Source organism: Tachyglossus aculeatus, chromosome 9 (assembly GCF_015852505.1).
Source record: "Tachyglossus aculeatus isolate mTacAcu1 chromosome 9, mTacAcu1.pri, whole genome shotgun sequence".
Taxonomy (NCBI): domain Eukaryota; kingdom Metazoa; phylum Chordata; class Mammalia; order Monotremata; family Tachyglossidae; genus Tachyglossus; species Tachyglossus aculeatus.
This window is the reverse complement of record NC_052074.1, coordinates 5,660,547-5,678,786: the sequence shown is the minus strand read 5'-3', so window position 1 is coordinate 5,678,786 and position 18,240 is coordinate 5,660,547. Positions and strand designations below refer to the sequence as shown.

Here is an 18,240-nt window from a genome sequence, read left to right as displayed (position 1 = left end):
GTGCTTAGAACAGTTCTTGGCACATAGTAAGTGCTTAACAAATACTATTATTATTATTATTATTATTATTAAAAGCAGGTCTGAATGCAGCAGTGAAGTTAGGGGAGAATGAAAGTCATTGGACATCTTAGAGAGTTTCCTTTGTGGTAGAGTGGATCAAAGTCAAATCAGACATCAGCTGTCAGAGGGAAAAGAAAAATTAGGCTGTGATTGAAGAGTGAACTAGGGTCAAAATCTTTTGTGTTTGAGAGAGAATCCTTACACTTTTCGTTTGTTTCTCCATTAGCGTTAGAACGTCGTTGTGAAAGTGAGTTCATTTCCTGACCATTTCAGTGCCTTTCTGTTGTGATGAGAGACTGATTGAGGGCAGGAAGCTGTCAAAGCTACATTTTGCTAGAGCCACTCGAGAGTTTCAATATGTGTGAAGTACGGGAGAAAAGGGGAGGAAGCTACATTCAAAATGTGGGTTCCAGCTCAAGGGCTGAACGTGAAAGTCTGAATTCAGAGAGTGAGCGGGGACCTGAGGGGAATAGCATGATGATGCATAGAAAAGAAATATGCAGAACACCCACCCCCAATACCGTATGAGACATTTTTACTGTCGTGTTTTCCTGTCTTAAACAGTCGATGACAATCTGATTTTATTTTTTATCAGGGCATGGATGATTTGCAAGTCAGGTCTGCTGCTACAGATATATTTTCTTATCTAGTAGAGTTCAGTCCATCTATGGTTCGGGAATTTGTAATGCAAGAAGCCCAGCAGAGTGATGATGTAAGTAAGAACGCTGTCATAATGTTGATTATCCATAGCTTTTGTACATGCAAATTACAGGAATGGAAAGGATGCCCATGGTCCCATTTTTTTTAGGTGAAAGTTCTTCTATTAATTGTGATGTGAAAAAGGCTCCATAAAATGTAGGGAAATTAACTGTGAGTCTTCAACTTTATTGTAAAGAACACATTTGCAATCGGCATTCTCCAGGGGTAAATAGATCACAATCAATTCAGATTTCTAGCTGTCACCCTAACGCATCTGTTTCAAATTCTATCCTAATCATTGGAATTTCAAACCATTATGAAGTGTGCCGACAATGTGAGTGGCAGCATAGCTAAAATATTGTAGTCTGCCCACCCATTTAGCTCTTTAATTCTCCCAGTTGAAGACAAAGAGGTTAATGTTTGACTCTGAGAGACATTTTCTCCACCCCCCCCCCCTTTCTTTTCTTCTGAAAATAGACAAACCTAAGCTATAATATGGCTGGAACTTTGAGCAGGCATTCTGGAAAGTAGGGGTCTTAGGGGTGGTGTTTCAGAAGGCTGGTGTTCCTTTTTCAGGGGAAGGCGGTGAGCAAGTAAAAACAGGGTGGGAGCAGGGGCTGGAGCCCAGTGGGGCTGGCCCTGCCAGTGGAGTAATAATAATAACAATAATTCTGGTATCTGTTAAGCGCTTACTATGTGCCAAGCACTGTTCTAAGCACCGGGGTAGATCCAACGCAGTCAGGTTGGACACAGTCCCTGTCCCACTTGGGGTTCACAGTTTCAATCCCCATTTTACAGATGAGGTAACTGAGGCCCAGAGAAGTTAAGTGACTTGCCTAAGGTCACACGGCAGACAAGCGGCAGAGCCGGGATTAGAGCCTGTGACTTCTGACTCCCATGCTCTTCCCACTAGGCCCTTCTCTGGAAGGGTTGGAGCGTGCCAGCCTACCTCCGATGACAAAATAATAATAAAAGCACATCTCTGTGCAATCTGCACAGCAACCAAAGAGCCACCCATGGTACACAAACCACAGTTTGGCCCTTCTTTTGTGTCTGTCTTCCCCTCTAGACCGTGAACTGTCTACCACTTTTGTTGAATTGTACCCTTCTAAGCACTTAGTGCTCTGCCACCAGTAAGTGCTCAGATACCGCTGATCTGATGCATTCATTCATTCAGTTGTATTCATCATCATCATCATCAATCGTATTTATTGAGCGCTTACTGTGTGCAGAGCACCGTACTAAGTGCTTGGGAAGTACAAGTTGGCAACATATAGAGACAGTCCCTACCCAACAGTGGGTTCACAATCTAAAAGGGGGAGACAGAGAACAAAACCAAACATAGTAACAAAATAAAATAAATAGAATAGATATGTACAAGTAAAATAAATAAATAGAGTAATAAATATGTACAAGCATATATACATATAGACAGGTGCTGTGGGGAAGGGAAAGAGGTAAGAAGGGGGGGATGGAGAGGGGGACGAGGGGGAGAGGAAGGAAGGAGCTCAGTCTGGGAAGGCTTCCTGGAGGAGGTGAGCTCTCAGTAGGGCCTTGAAGGGAGGAAGAGAGCTAGCTTGGCGGATGGGCAGAGGGAGGGCATATTTATTGAGCGCTTACTGTGTGCAGAGCTCTCTACTAGGCTGTGCTAGGAGAGTATATTATTAGCAATAAACAGACACATTTCCTGCTCACAATGAGCTTACCTTCTAGAGGCTGAGCCCTAAATCCTTTGTTTTGCGGGTACTGTCCATGCTGAAGGTCAGGGCTATCAGCTGTCAATGATGGTGTCTTTCTGTTTTGTCCACTTATCCCTGGGCATCTATTGCTTGGGATAAGAAGGTTTTAAGGTACTACCCTCCCCACCCCAACTCAACTGGTGCCTGCCTGCATATCTGATGAAATAATTTGTTTGAATAAAACATAAAGACATAATTCCACTTGACCTTAATTGGTTAGAAGTCAGCACAAATGCATGTTGATTGGCATTATATATTTGAAGTACATCACAGTCTTCAGAAACAGAAAACTGTGAAGCCTACGTTTCATATGTTTAGTGACCTGATCTATTCCGAACTATTGATTCCTGAAAACGAACAGCAACAGATTCATGTGGGCCAAAGGCCAAGTGTGGAAATTATTTTTTTGTATTATTATTATTTTTTTCCTTCTCCTAATTCAAAACAGGGCTTGATTCTGGATTCAATAAGCAGCTAATTTTACTTCAAAATCCCTCTCTCTGAATTAATAAGGAAACCTCAGCCAGCGGCCTCTCCTCTGTCCCCCAGATTCATTTTCTCACTGACTGTTCTGACTGAGGTTTAGTGGATAGTGTGGCCTAGTGGAAAGAGCAGGGGGTAGGCTCTAATTCCAGTTATGTCACTTATGTGCGGTGTGACCTTGGGCAAGTCTCTTAACTTCTGTGCCCTAGTTTTGCCATCTATAAAATGGGAATTCAATACCCATTCTTCCTCTCCCTTAGATTATGAGCTGGGCTGGTGTACAGCCTGATTATTTTGTTTCTACCTCACTGCTTAGTAAATGCTTAAAAACTATCACAATCATAATAATTATTACTGTTTTGGTTAATGTAAGAAGTTATTTGTAAAAACTAGCTTGCTCTTGAACAGTTTGCTGTTACATTTATTATTGAAGCTGTTTTGAAGACAGCCTGGGGAAACTGAACCCAGGGTTCCTAGATAATTAGGATTGAAAAAAGCAACCCTCCAAACTGAGATTTTCCCTGTCCTCCGCAACGTTAGTGCGAGAATTCTCCAAACTAAAGTCGATAGACGTTGCAGCTTTTTTAACTCTTTCATCTTGCTCTGCACACAGTAAGCGCTCAATAAATACGATTGATGATCTGACCAAATATCCTCCCGTGTTTTAACGACCTCGTGTAGGGAAGGTGATGCAAACCAGAAAGAGGTTGAATCCTTGTAACCTCTTTTTTTTTTTTGTGACTGTAGACTGTAAGCATGTTGTGGGCTGGGAACATATCTGCCAGCTCTGTTGTATTGTACTCTCCCAGGCACTTAGTACAAGGCTCTGCCTGTAATAAGCACTCAATAAATACCATTGAATGATTGATAAATTGTAGAAAACATGTCTATAAGATTAGCACCCCATTGTTTTAATATTATTTTTGCTCAGTCCTTTAATGTGAGGTAACATTTTTTTTTGCTTATTCTTTTGCTAAGCTGGGTTTTCTAGTGTAATATTCTCCCTATTGTTGAGGTTAAGCTTGCCTTCCCCTCTCCACTGGCCTACGGCCAAAACCTAGATTGTGATCTACTAGAATTACTACCTTGAGAGAGCAAGAATTGCCTAAAGATGATTCTGTTTTTCACTTTACAGCTTTGATGGTACACTGTTGTGTGTGTTGTATTAAAAATTCATTTCTAAAATGTATTTGCCAAACTGTAAAAAGTAGAAGGGAGATATAAAATGAAAAATATCTAATTTTTAAAAATGTTTCTCCCCACCCCACAGCACTTGTGTACATATGTACATATCTGTAATTCTATTGATATTATTACCTGTTTACTTGTTTTGATGTGAAAATATCTAGAATTCTATTTATTTATATTGATGCCTGTTTACTTGTTTTGATGTCTGTCCGTGCCCCCACCCCAGACTGTAAGTCCGGTGTGGGCAGGGATTGTCTCTGTTGCTGAATTGTACTTTCCAAGCGCTTAGTTCAGTGCTCTGCACACAGTAAGTGCTCAGTAAATACGACTGAATGAATGAATGGTTTTATTTTAATTGTATCAGATACTTCAATCTAACTGTAACAAGTTTTCTTCTAGGATATCCTTCTTATCAATGTAGTTATTGAACAAATGATCTGTGACACCGATCCTGAGCTAGGAGGAGCCGTCCAGTTAATGGGACTCTTACGGACGCTGATTGACCCAGAGAACATGCTGGCTACAGCTAATGTAAGAAAACGCCAGGACGGAAGGAATCCTTTTTTTTACCCAGATATGTCCATGTGTGGCCCCGTGTCTTTGGTAGCCACCTGAAGATTAGCCGAATAAAAAGGAGCCTTAAAGTCTGATATGTACAGAACCTTTAAAAGTGGAAGAAGTGTACTTCTAAATTATTGCATAAATGAAATCTTTTCCTCAAATACATGTGCCATAAATCTATAGTCAGAACCTCTTCAGTGTAATTCACCCACATAATCCAATGTTAAACGGCAAGTTTTTTTAAAATGCTGTAGCATGCCCCTAAAAATCCTTCTACACTTTTGTAACAACACCACCTGGTGCAATATGTGGTATACGGACTCCCGACCCCCACTGCTTCGTAAACATTTATGCCGGAATTTGTATTTTTATGTTTCAGAAAACCGAAAAAAGTGAATTCCTGAATTTCTTCTACAACCATTGCATGCATGTTCTCACGGCCCCACTTTTGGCTAACACTTCGGAAGACAAAAGCGAAAAAGGTAAGGTTACCTGTCTGGCTTTGTTTTTGGCAGCTGGTGCTTTGTCTTCTGGAAGCAAAAGTCAGTGGAACAGTCTGGTTTGGTTTATAATGTAAGATTCCGTAGCACCCATTTGCCAGTCCCGTTAAGAGGCAGGGAAACCACAGTGGCAGATTTGAAACCTCAGCTTGAAATTTTCCCCATAGAGTGGATGTAGAGTGGTTTGGTGGCTGGAGTTTGGGAAGAGAGAGGAACTACAGGAAGGCTCTGGGGAGAGACAGGGAATTAGGTGACCTTTCTCCCAAGACTCCAGCGCTAAGCACTGAGGAGAAGAAGAGAGAAAACCTTAATGGTGCAGAATTGCAGGAATTTAAAGCAGTACAATATTTACCAGATTGAAGGCACTCTTTTTTTTAATGGTATTAGCCAAGTGCTTCCTATGTGTCAGGCACTATAGTAAGCGCTGGGGTAAATGGGTAGATACAAAGTAGTCAGGGGGGACACAGTCCATGTCCCGCGTCATGCTCGTGGTCTTACTCCCAATTTTGCAGATGAGGTAACTGAGGCATCGAGGAGTAAAGTGACTTGCCCAAGGTCACAACATATGTGTGTGCATATTTATTACCCTATTAATTTATTTATTTATTTTGCTTGTACATATCTATTCTATTTATTTTATTTTGTTAGTATGTTTGGTTTTGTTCTCTGTCCCCCCCTTTTTAGACTGTGAGCCCACTGGTGGGTAGGGACTGTCTCTATATGTTGCCAATTTGTACTTCCCAAGCACTTAGTGCAGTGCTCTGCACATAGTAAGCACTCAATAAATACGATTGATGATGATGATGATGGCAGAGCCGGGATTAGAACCCACGTCCTCTGACTCTCAGGCCTGTACTCTTTCCACTAGGCCACACTGCTTCTTGTATTCCCCCGTTCACTTTTTTTTTTTAGTATTCCTTAAATGATTAGACTGTTTCTCACTAAGATCTACCCTGGATTTTACTTTTTTTTTTACTAGATGCACTAGTTGGATCCAACAAGAATAACACAATTTGCCCTGGTAAGTATTTGTTCACATTTTTAAATTCTACAAAGGTATCTTTTCACATGATGACGGGAGCTAATAGATTCTTCTCTTTCTTTAAGTTTCTCCTTCCTCCTAAAGTGTTGTCAAGCTTATTAAATACTTGCTCTCCGTATAAACAGTGGGATTAAATGCAAGGTAATGAGAAACAGGTCCTGTCTTACCTGGGGCTCACGGTCTCAGTGGTAGGGAGAATAAATATATTTTCAGCCCTTTTTCAGTCAGGGAAACTGATGCCAGGAGGGAGCGATTAAGTGATTTATGCAAGATTACACGGCAGGCTGGGGTTAGAACACAAGTCTTCTGACTCCCTTCTGTCCTCCTGCTAAACCACACTACTGTCACTCCATTCGTCAGTGGTATTTATTGAGCACCTGCTCAGTGAAACATTGTACTAAGAGGGTGGTAAAGAACAACAGAAGCAAGACACATTTCCCACCCTTGAAGAGTGTGCAGTCTAATTGGGGTGGGGAGGACGTAGGGAGAAGACAGCAAATAGTAGGAAGAATAAGGATTTAATCATAGTGTAAGTATATCTGAATAAAGTAACTCAGTGTCTCATTTTCCTTGCCTTTATATAAGCCAGTGGTACTTATTGAATACTTACGGTGTGCCACGCACTGTACTAAGTGCTTGGGAAAGTACAGTGTAGCAGTCGGTAGTTGCGATCCTTGTAAGGAGCATACGGACCATATGTAGGCTTCAGTTTTTGTTATGAATTTTCTGATTTTCTGTAAAACGATTAGAATGAATTTTCTGTAAAAACGGGAATGGTTCTGAATGATTCATATAAACAACGTGAGGGGGAGAAAAGGTATCACTTTAGGAGGGCTTTGCGTCCGCCTACTCACAGGCAGAAAATCACAACCTGTTTGACGGGTATTAAAATTCAGACAAAAGACATTAACCAGTCGTAAATCTGCACTGTAATTACTAGCTGAAATATTTTGTTGAAAGATTCATTATTAACTTATAAGAATTATTTAGGTGTAGACAAAACAGGATATTTTCATGTGGCTAATTCGTGTTCTTTTTTTTTGTAGATAACTATCAAACAGCGCAGCTGCTTGCCTTAATTTTGGAGCTACTAACATTTTGTGTGGAACATCACACATATCACATCAAAAATTATATCATGAACAAGGATTTGCTAAGACGAGTCTTGGTCCTGATGAATTCGAAGCACACTTTTCTGGCCTTGTGTAAGTAGCGGTCAATCTGTGATGACATGGATGGAAAAAAAATCTAGTTTTTTCTTTTAAACAGATTTCCTTAGCATTGAATACAATTTTGAAAAAAAAATAATTGTGGCAGTTGCCGTTGTTGTCAATATTTCCTTTAAGCACAGGTTTCATTGTGCTATAGTGGATCCTTTACTGTTGTTCAAAATGACCAGGTGGTTTAAACATTTTTGGGACTATGCTGGGTTTTTTCAACAGGCTCCACAGTTCAAGCCCATGTGAATAGTTTCTTCATGGGATGTGGTTTTGGAAGGGAATTGTCTTGTGGAGGAACTTGTTTGGGGCCCAAATCCCTCCCGCGTTAGCCGGCTAACAAGTCAGTGATCTTTAATATGATTAATCATAGATTTTCCCCTCCAGGGCCCAGCCAAGAACTCACCATTTCTTTCTCCCACGGTTCCGTTCCTGCCCCTTTTCACTGCCAATTACCGAAAAGTCCATTTTTTGGCTAGAGGATTCAGGAAATTTGGGTGGGGTCCCCAATGTGTTTTGACCCGATAAAGTAAGAACACCAGTTTGGTTTTTTGAGGTCTTTGTTTGTCTTTTTAAAATAGGTGCCCTTCGCTTCATGAGGAGGATAATTGGTCTAAAGGATGAGTTTTATAACCGGTATATCACCAAGGGAAATCTTTTTGAGCCAGTTATAAATGCCCTTCTTGATAATGGAACTCGGTACAATCTGCTGAATTCAGCTGTAATTGAACTATTTGAATTCATACGAGTGGTAAGCCTGCATCTTTTTTCAAGTAAAAGATTTCAGAGCCAGATTTGGGCTGGGTTGGGATATAGTAGTTAAAAAAAAACATAGGCCTTTGTTGATGGCACAGCCCAAACTCTTTCTTAGTCTTCCATTCCCATGAGTGTAGTTTGTTTTCATCTCTGAATCAGAATTATCTATTTTCTGGTTGGTCGAAATATCAGTATATGAACAGCATTTGAGCATAGTAAAATATAGAGTAATTTTCACCTTCTCATCAAATGGGATCAACAGGCATCTGATCAGTGTTAAGTGTTCTTTGCTGTCCAGTTGCCACCGTCCCAATGTCATATTTGGAAATTGCCAAGTTGTAGCCAGTCTTGAATTAAGGTGGTCTGTATTAGAGATTATATTCAAGTGCTGGGGGGCTATTTTTGCTGCTGAAAACAAATAAGGAATTTTGGACTCTAAACCTGCATGTCATCATTAAGGACATGACAGGGAAAGCAGTTTTGCTCTCAGTCTGAATTCTTTTCCTTGAAAACTTTTCACTGCTACGGTAATTTTAGTCTTTCTGAAGTTGTGTCCTTTTGTAGTGATTTGGGACAAGAAGTTGGGAAGCCTCTCCCGGTTATCACAGGCCAAACTAGGCACTGCCAGGGGCCTTTCCTGTTGCCCCTCACCCCATTCAGTTGTATTTATTGAGCGCTTATGTGTTTAGAGTCCAAGCACTTGGGAGAGTACAGTACATCAATAAACAGATGCATTCCCTGCAGAAATGGCCACTGCTCTCTAGGTCCCACGTTCTGGGCCACCAGCTTGTCTCTTAGCTCACGTTGTAATTCAGATGCCACATGAAATTTGTGTTTGGAAAAAAAAAACAAATTTTTTAAATGGACTTCTGGATTGTCTTCTGAGAAATGTTCTGGGTACTTCCTGTCTCCAACTAATGGCTACTAAATTCTCAAATCCTTTCTTTTCTCACATTTTGGGGTGCAGGCTTTGTCCTGTTGTCCTGGGTTTTTCTATGTTTGTTCTTTCAAAGCATAAAATGGAATTCAGGAGGAGTTGTCTCTGCGAAGTAGTTATTACCCCAAGGCTCCTTTTTTCCTTAACGAAAATAATGTATCAAATCCCACATGGCGGTCTACGTAAATAATTAATTCCATAGTCTGTCCATTCACAACAACGACATTCTTTGTAAATAAGGTTTTGTCCATGCCCTTAGTTGTTCAGGAAGAAGATGTTAAGAGTAGAGGATGGAAATGAATAAAGGACTAAGCAATGAAATCTCCAAAAAAAGATCCTTTTGCCTGCAGATGTTCTCATAGGGTGAACAAATAAAATTTAAAAGCGCTCCACAGGCTTGAGTTCCATGTTTGTGTGGAGCATTGTGGCACATCTTTTCTGGAAAAAAAATATGCTTATATTGCACTATTTATAAGAGATGTCAATATTATTTTATGCTTATACAGGAAGATATCAAGTCCCTTACTGCACATATAGTTGAAAACTTTTATAAGGCACTTGAATCGATTGAATATGTTCAGACATTCAAAGGATTGAAGACTAAATATGAACAAGAAAAAGACAGACAAAATCAGAAACTGAACAGGTATTGTTTATATGTATTGAAATTCAAACCCGAAACAAAGTCAGATCCCCAGTTGATCTCTATTTTGGGTATTCCTAGAAGTTCCCCCAGGATTTCCCATTCCCACACTTTCTTTGTCATTTTGACTGGTGGGAGATAGGAGCGGGCGAGGAGTTCTTGCTCTTTTTCCACGGAATCGAGTTTGCAGAGAGCGATCCTATTTTGGACCCTGACAACAACCGCCCTGTATGTCTCCAGGGTATTCAGTGCAGTTCGAAAACCCGGATGTATTTCTGGGCTACGTTACTTGTTGTCTTCATCAATGTGGAATTACCAATGAGCCCCGAAATTTCGACCCAGACTATTGCAACTCCTCATGGTTCCACATTTATGATTACTTCTGCCTCGCTCTGCCGGCAACAGAACTTGAGACCCTGTGATATATCTCTTACAGTGTACCGTCTATATTGCGTAGCAACAGATTTCGCAGAGACGCGAGAGCGTTGGAAGAGGATGAAGAGATGTGGTTCAACGAAGACGAGGAGGAGGAAGGTGAAGCCGTTGTACCACCGGTGGAAAAATCCAAGCCAGAGGATGATTTCCCAGATAGTTACGAAAAGTTTATGGAAACTAAAAAAGGTACTAGGCACGTTATTGTCTTGTTGCAGGGCGGCACCCCAGTTCTTTAATAAAAGGTCTCCGACTTTTCCACGCATGGACCAGTTCTGTGCATCTCTGAGATGGAAATAGCATTGGAGAGGGGAAACCACCACCCTCATTCCTAATCATACCAGTCATTTTCCCCACTGAATCATTTTTTCTGGAGCAAGCAGGCCATACCTTTTTTTTTTTATGGTATTTAAGTGCTTACCAGACATTGTACAAAGTTTTGGGGTAGATGCTAGGTAATCAGGTTGGACACAGTCCCTGTCCCACATAGGGCTCACGGTCTTAATCCCTATTTCACAGATGAGGTAACTGAGGCCCAGAGAAGTGAAGGGATTTTCCCAAGTTCACACAGCAGGCAGGAGGCAGAGCCAGGAGTAGAACCCAGGGCTTCCGATTCCCAGGCGCTTGCTCTTTCCATTAGGCCACGCTGCTTCCTCTATGTGGGAAAGCAAACAGCCTCTCTTCCTCCAAAGGGTGCCCAAAGTCCTCTCCGGGCTACATCTGCAGGTAAAGACTGACAGCAAGGCCCCTGGGACCAGTAGCCACAGCCGCAGCGCGGCTCAGTGGAAAGAGCACGGGCTTTGGAGTCAGAGGTCATGGGTTCGAATCCTGACTCCGCCACATGTCTGCTGTGTGACCATGGGCAAGTCACTTAACTTCTCTGAGCCTCAGTTACCTCATCTGTAAAATGGGGATTAAGACTGTGAACCCCACATGGGACAACCTGATCGCTTTGTATCCCCCCCAGCGCTTAGAACAGTGCTTTGCACATAGTAAGCACTTAACAAATGCCAACGTTATTATTATTATTATTATTATTATTATAGACCTCCTCGGGCCGTAGTTCAGACCAGAAACGAGGAGTCATCGTGGTCCTTGAGATGAAATGGATGAGGTCTCAGATTTCTAGGCCAGGTCCCACGCAGGAGTACTGTATCCATCTTCCAAATCCCTTAACGTGGTGTGATCCGGACAAATCTATCTTGAAGCCTTTCCAAGTAAAGACTACTTGATTTGTTCCAGAAGACAACCTTCCACTCAGGTGTCCAGAGTAATTAGTGGCTTTTCTGTGACACCAGAGTAGGGTTGCCTTGTCAAGCCCCGCACAGAATCCCGAGACCTTTTTTTTTTATTTTAACTCCCAGGACAACTTTCCACAACTTGGCATCCGTGGCTCTGCCTCCGAAATTTAGCCTATAAATCCCAGCTCGGGTTTGCGTTCAGTATCCGAGCATCGAGAGACCCATTTCAGTATCGGAAGGATGGGTTGAGAGACTCAAAGGTGAATTTCCTTCAGGCGCTGCGTGAGCCCTTAAGAGTTCAAACCCGCAGTGTGCACAACTTTTAAAGAGGCCCTTAAGTCCATAGAAAATATCCAAAAGCAACTTGATTCGGATACCCGGCAACTGCTAGAGCTCAAGTCAGCATTCCCGGGCTACCATGGCCCGAGCATCAGTCAGTAGATCAATCAGTGGTATTTATTAGTTGCTTACTGCGTGCAGAGCAGTGTTCCAAGTGCTAGGACTGCAGTAGACACACCAGTGGCGGAGACAGACTTAAAAATCAGTTACAGATAAGGGGAACGGCAGAATATAAATCCTGGGGGCAGGGTAACAAAGTGCTCAAAGGGCACAGACCAAAGGGCGGAAGCAGTGCAGAAGGGAAAGAGAATAGGGTGGGGAAATGAGAGATAAGTCAGGGAAATCACTTTGGAGGAGCCATAGAACCCCATATTTTCCCATGTTACAAGCTGGCACCCACTGGGTAGGGGCTGTCTCTATATGTTGCCAACTTGTACTTCCCGAGCGCTTAGTACAGTGCTCTGCACACAGTAAGCGCTCCATAAATACGATTGATTGCTGACGTGAGTTCACTCTTCCTTTTGAATTCGCACCTCTGTGAGGTTTTCCCGTACACAAGCTTTGTGCTGCCCTGGCCTCCTCAAGTCGACACCCAATAGCTCCTTTCCTCCTCTCCTGTCCTCCTGCCTCCATCCGCCTCTGCCAGTGGTTTCTGTGGCTTCTTGGCTTCCACTCGCTTCAAATGATTCGGACGTTGCCTGGGGGCCAGTGGAAGCAGCCTGCCAGTGGAGAGAGCCTACTGTGCGCAGAGCACTCTACTGGACGGGTTGCCCCCCGGGGGGCTCACAGTCTTGATCCCTCGTTTTCCAGATGAGGAAACCGAGGCCCAGAGAAGTTAAGCGACTTGCCCGAAGCCACAAAGCTGACCGTTGAGAAGCAGCGTGGCCCAGTGGCAAGCCATTCCAAAGTGGCTTTGGAGTCAGAGTTCATGGGTTCAAATCCCGGCTCTGCCAATTGTCAGCCGTGTGACCTTGGGCAAGTCACTTAACTTCTCTGGGCCTCAGTTGCCTCATCTGGAAAATGGGGATTAAGACTGTGAGCCCCCCCGTGGGACAACCTATTTGTACTTCCCAAGCGCTTAGTACAGTGCTCTGCACATAGTAAGCGCTCAATAAATACGATTGATGATGATGATGATGACAACCTGATCACCTTGTAACTTCCCCAGCGCTTAGAACGGTGCTTTGCACATAGTAAGCGCTTAATAAATGCCATCATCATTATTATTATTATTATTATTGTAATTGGCGGATCCGGGATTTGAACCCATGACCTCTGATTCCAAAGCCCGTGCTCTTGCCACTTGTTTTGATGTGCATACATATATAATTCTGTTTATATTGATGCCTGTTTACTTGTTTTGATGTTCATGTATCCGTAATTCTATTTATTTATATTGAGTCCTCCTTCTAGACTGTGAGCTCGTTGTGGGGGAGGGACCGTCTCCCTATGTTGCCGACTTGTACTTCCCAAGCGCTTAGTACAGTGCTCTGCACACAGTTAGCGCTCAATAAGTACGATCGAATGAATGAATGAATGGAGACGGCCGTGATGAAGAAGGATCAACAACTGTAAAAAAAAAAAACCAAACGGTTTTCTTTTTCAAAACATTCACTGACGGGTGTTCAAAATCTCGCTTTCCCCTCAGCGAAAGAAAGTGAAGACAAAGAGAACCTCCCCAAAAGGACATCCACGGGAGGCTTTAAATTCACTTTTTCGCATTCGGCCAGTGCTGCAAACGGAGCCAATAGTACAAACAGTAAATCCGTCACCGCCCAGACCCCACCAGCAAGTCCCAACGGCTCTTCTTCCAAAAACACCAACTTGACGGCATCGGTTACAGCCACCAAGGTGAGCCATCTGTCTGTCCGTCCGTCGATCGTATGAAACGAGCGAGCACTGTGCAGAGCACTTTGGACTCTGAGGGGGCTGAGGTGACCGTCTGAAATACACGGACTCTGCCCGCTTAGAAATAATTCTTAATAATAATGGAGAAATGATAGTGTTTCTCCAAGTAGGCAGAGTCCAACGATAGTAATAGAGGAATGAGTTCTCATCCTGGCTCCACCACCGGTCTGCTGTGTGACCTTGGGCAAGTCACTTCTCTGAGCCTCAGTTCCCTCATCTGGAAAATGGGGATTAAGACTGTGAGCCCCACATGGGACAAGCTGATCCCCTTGTATCCCCCAGCGCTTAGAACGGTGCTTTGCGCATAGTAAGCGCTTCACAAATGTCATTATTATGAGAATAATAATTATGGCGTGCATTAAGTGCTTACTTTGTGCCCTGTACTGGGGGTGGGGGTGATGCAAGGTTATCGGGTCACGTGCACAATCCCTGTCATATATTGGGGCTCACAATCTAAGTAGGAGGGAGAACAGATATTTAATCATTGTACAGAAGCGTAAACTGAGGCCCAAGGCCACACAGCAGGCAAGCAGTGCTTAGAACAGTGCTTTGCACATAGTGAGCGCTTAATAAATGCCATTAAAAAAAAAAACAAACCAGAATTAGAACACTTTTCTTTGGTCAATTCATCTTTTTTATCGAGTGATTACTGCGTTCAGAGCTCTGTACCAAGCTCTTGGGAGAGTACAACAACAAAACAGACTTGGTAGGCAGATCCCTTGCCCACAAGGAGCTTACGGTGTGAGAAGATCAATCAATCGTATTTATTGAGCGCTTCCTGTGTGCGGAGCACTGTACTAAGCGCTTGGGAAGTACAAGTTGGCAACATATATCAGAAGATCAGATGTGATTAGCCTTCTAAACCAATAAGGGCTAGAACTCAGCCATTAATTCATATTCCCTGAAGCTGCCAATCTTTTTGCAGATGCTAGTCCATCTAACTGCCTCGGTGATACTCCTACTTCCCGAGCAGAGTAGTAGTTTTCCAGCGCATTTTGCGAGGTTGTCAGTAAATTTCCCTGTCATCGAAGTGGGGTGTCAGTACAGAGACTTTTCCATGATTTTCCAAGGAAATTGGGAGGGTTAGCCACTCTGAACTACGTTCGCTAACCCTGAACTCAGCAACAGCCCCAGTCTAACTGCCCGCTTTGAACCTCAGCGTAAAATGGCTTTTTCTACCCGTAGAGGTGCAGCCTGGGGCAGTTGCCATCAGGCCCCCTCAGATGGCATCATCATCATCATCAATCGTATTTATTGAGCGCTTACTGTGTGCAGAGCACTGTACTAAGCGCTTGGGAAGTACAAATTGGCAACATCTAGAGACAGTTGCTGCCCAACAGTGGGCTCACAGTCTAAAAGGGGGAGACAGAGAACCAAACCAAACATACTAACAAAATAAAATAGAGTAGATATGTACAAGTAAAATAAATAAATCGGCTCCAGGATGTCGTCTAGTCCAGTGTCAGCCCCAAGAGCAACCCTGGGGCTGCGGCAGCGCTGGCAACCCCAAAGGCACCGTGCTTTGCGGGGCTGGAGGAGCTGCAGAAGTCCGGGCTCGATGCTCCGCTGCCCCTTGCTCGCCATAGTCTGCTCCAGCTTGGTGTTAGGACCCTTACCCTCCCCATATCCACGAGAAGCGGCATGGCTCAGTGGGAATCAATCAATCAATCAATCGTATTTATTGAGCGCTTACTGTGTGCAGAGCACTGCACTAAGCGCTTGGGAAGTCCAAGTTGGCAACACATAGAGACAGTCCCTACCCAACAGCGGGCTCACAGTCTAAAAGGGGGGAGACGGAGAACAAAACCAAACATACTAACAAAATAAAATAAATACAATAGATCAATCAATCAATCAGTCGTATTTATTGAGCACTTACTGTGTGCAGAGCACTGGACTAAGGCGCTTGGGAAGTCCAAGTTGACAACATCTAGAGACAGTCCCTACCCGACAGCGGGCTCACAGTCTAAAAGGGGGAGACGGAGAACAAAACCAAACATACTAACAAAATCAAATAAATAGAATAGATATGTACAAGTAAAATAGAGTAATAAATATGTACAAACATATATACAGGTGCTGTGGGGAAGGGAAGGAGGTAAGATGAGGGGGATGGAGAGCCCGGGCTTGAGAGTCAGAGGTCATGGGTTCTAATCCCGGCTCTGTCGCTTGTCAGCTGCGTGACTTCGGGCAAGTCACTTCAGTGAGAAGCGGCCTGGCTCGGTGGAAAGAGCCCGGGCTTGGGAGCTAGAGGTCATCATCATCATCATCAATCGTATTTATTGAGCGCTTACTATGTGCAGAGCACTGTACTAAGCGCTTGGGAAGTACAAATTGGCAACATATAGAGACAGTCCCTACCCAACAGTGGGCTCACAGTCTAAAAGGGGGAGACAGAAAACAAAACCAAACATACTAACAAAATAAAATAAATAGAATAGATATGTACAAATAAAATAAATAAATAAATAGAGTAATAAATATTTACAAACATATATACATATATACAGGTGCTGTGGGGAAGGGAAGGAGGTAAGATGGGGGGATGGAGAGGAGGACGAGGGGGAGAGGAAGGAAGGTCATGGGTTCTGATCCCGGCTCCGCCACTTGTCAGCTGTGTGACTTTGGGCAAGTCACTTGACTTCTCTGGGCCTCAGTTACCTCATCTGTCAAATGGGGATTGATACTGAGAGCCTCATGTGGGACAACCTGATTACCTTGTATCAATCAATCAGTCGTATTTATTGAGCACTTACTGTGTGCAGAGCACTGCACTAAGCGCTTGGGAAGTCCAAGTTGGCAACATAGACGGTCCCTACCCAACAGTGGGCTCACAGTCTAGAAGGGGGAGACAGAGAACAAAACATATTAACAAAATAAAATAAATAGAATAGATGTATACAAGTAAAATAGAGTAATAAATATGCACAAACATATATACAGGTATCTACCCCAGCGCTTAGAACAATTCTTGGTGCATAGTAAGTGCTTAACAAATGTCATTATTATTATTATTATCACTCTCTGGGCCTCAGTTACGTCATCTGTAAAATGGGGATGAAGACCGTGAGCCGTGCAGGGGACAGCCTAATTACTTGTATCTACCCCAGCGCTTAGATCAGTGCTTGGCACATAGTAAGCGCTTAACAAATGTCAGTGTTATTATTATTACTCTCTGGGCCTCAGTTACCTCGTCTGTAAAATGGGGATGAAGACCATGAGCCGTGCGGGGGACAGCCTAATTACTTGTATCTACCCCAGCGCTTAGATCAGTGCTTGGCACATAGTAAGCGCTTAACAAATGTCATTATTATTATCATTACTCTCTGGGCCTCAGTTACATCATCTGTAAAATGGGGACGAAGACCGTGAGCCGTGCGGGGGACAGCCTAATTACTTGTATCTGCCCCAGCGCTTAGATCAGTGCTTGGCACACAGTAAGCGCTTAACAAATGTCATTATTATTATTATTACTCTCTGGGCCTGAGTTACCTCGTCTGTAAAATGGGGACGAAGACCTTGAGCCATGCGGGGGACAGCCTAATTACTTGTATCTACCCAAGCGCTTAGATCAGTGCTTGGCACATAGTAAGCGCTTAACAAATGTCATTATTATTATTATTATTACTCTCTGGGCCTGAGTTACCTCGTCTGTAAAATGGGGATGAAGACCGTGAGCCATACGGGGGACAGCCTAATTACTTGTATCTACCCCAGCGCTTAGATCAGTGCTTGGCACATAGTAAGCGCTTAACAAATACCGACATTATTTTGGCCAACTGGATCCACCCCCTGCCCCTCCCGGAGGCTTCCAGAGGGAGCGGAGGGGGCTAGCGGCTCCCGAGCTCGGCCTCCTCTCCCTCCCCGTCCTTCCCATCCTTCCCTCCAAGCTGCGTCGCTCTGACGGGGATTTCTGTGTGTGTCGGCAGGGAAGCCTCGTGGGCCTAGTGGATTATCCAGACGACGAAGAGGAAGAAGAGGAGGAAGAGACGTCCCCAAGGAAAAGACCGCGTCTTGGCTCATAGAGACTTCTGCGGGGGGGGAACGCTCGTAACAGGGGGGTCTCACGAAAGAAAAAAAAAAATGCTGCAACCGTTCGATGAGCTAAAAAGTCTGAATCAGAAAGCTTTTCTCCCTTGAACATAGACGATAATATACGAGGAGTTGCAAAAGACACACTCAGTGTACCAGCTGGAAGGGTTTAGTTCTGTCAACGCCAGGCTTCCAGGGAACTTCAGCTCTTCCTGGTCATCGAGGAGGCCGCCATCGAGGCTGTCCCCAAAACGGGGTGGGGGGGGGGGTTGGGAATCAGAACCTGGAGGACAGCCTCTCAGCAAGGAAAGTCTCAGGTTTCGGGAGGGCTGGGGAGGGAAAAAGTCAGTTTAAAAACCATCTTAATAGCGCAGGGTCCCCCCCCCCGCCGGAGCACGTCCGACCTCGAAACCGTCGCGGAGCTTCGACTGCAAACCCAGTAATCTTCCTTTTGTAACGGTGC

The 18,240-nt window shown here is 43.7% G+C and overlaps 1 protein-coding gene across 2 annotated transcripts in view; it reads left to right on the top strand.

Moving 5' to 3' along the window:
- PPP4R3B (protein phosphatase 4 regulatory subunit 3B) overlaps positions 1–17,919 on the top strand; it is a 56,933-nt gene extending 39,014 nt beyond the window's left edge. The window contains exons 7-16 of one of the 2 annotated variants that reach the window (XM_038750959.1): positions 656–772; positions 4,569–4,700; positions 5,110–5,212; positions 6,210–6,251; positions 7,319–7,477; positions 8,071–8,240; positions 9,689–9,828; positions 10,283–10,446; positions 13,486–13,688; positions 17,675–17,919. In XM_038750959.1, coding sequence (XP_038606887.1) covers positions 656–772; positions 4,569–4,700; positions 5,110–5,212; positions 6,210–6,251; positions 7,319–7,477; positions 8,071–8,240; positions 9,689–9,828; positions 10,283–10,446; positions 13,486–13,688; positions 17,675–17,770 — 1,326 coding nt within the window. In that variant the 3' untranslated portion in view covers positions 17,771–17,919. Of the gene's footprint in view, positions 1–655; positions 773–4,568; positions 4,701–5,109; positions 5,213–6,209; positions 6,252–7,318; positions 7,478–8,070; positions 8,241–9,688; positions 9,829–10,261; positions 10,447–13,485; positions 13,689–17,674 lie in introns of both variants that reach the window. The other variant, XM_038750958.1, reaches the window with a different exon arrangement.
- The last annotated feature ends 321 nt before the right edge of the window (positions 17,920–18,240 follow it).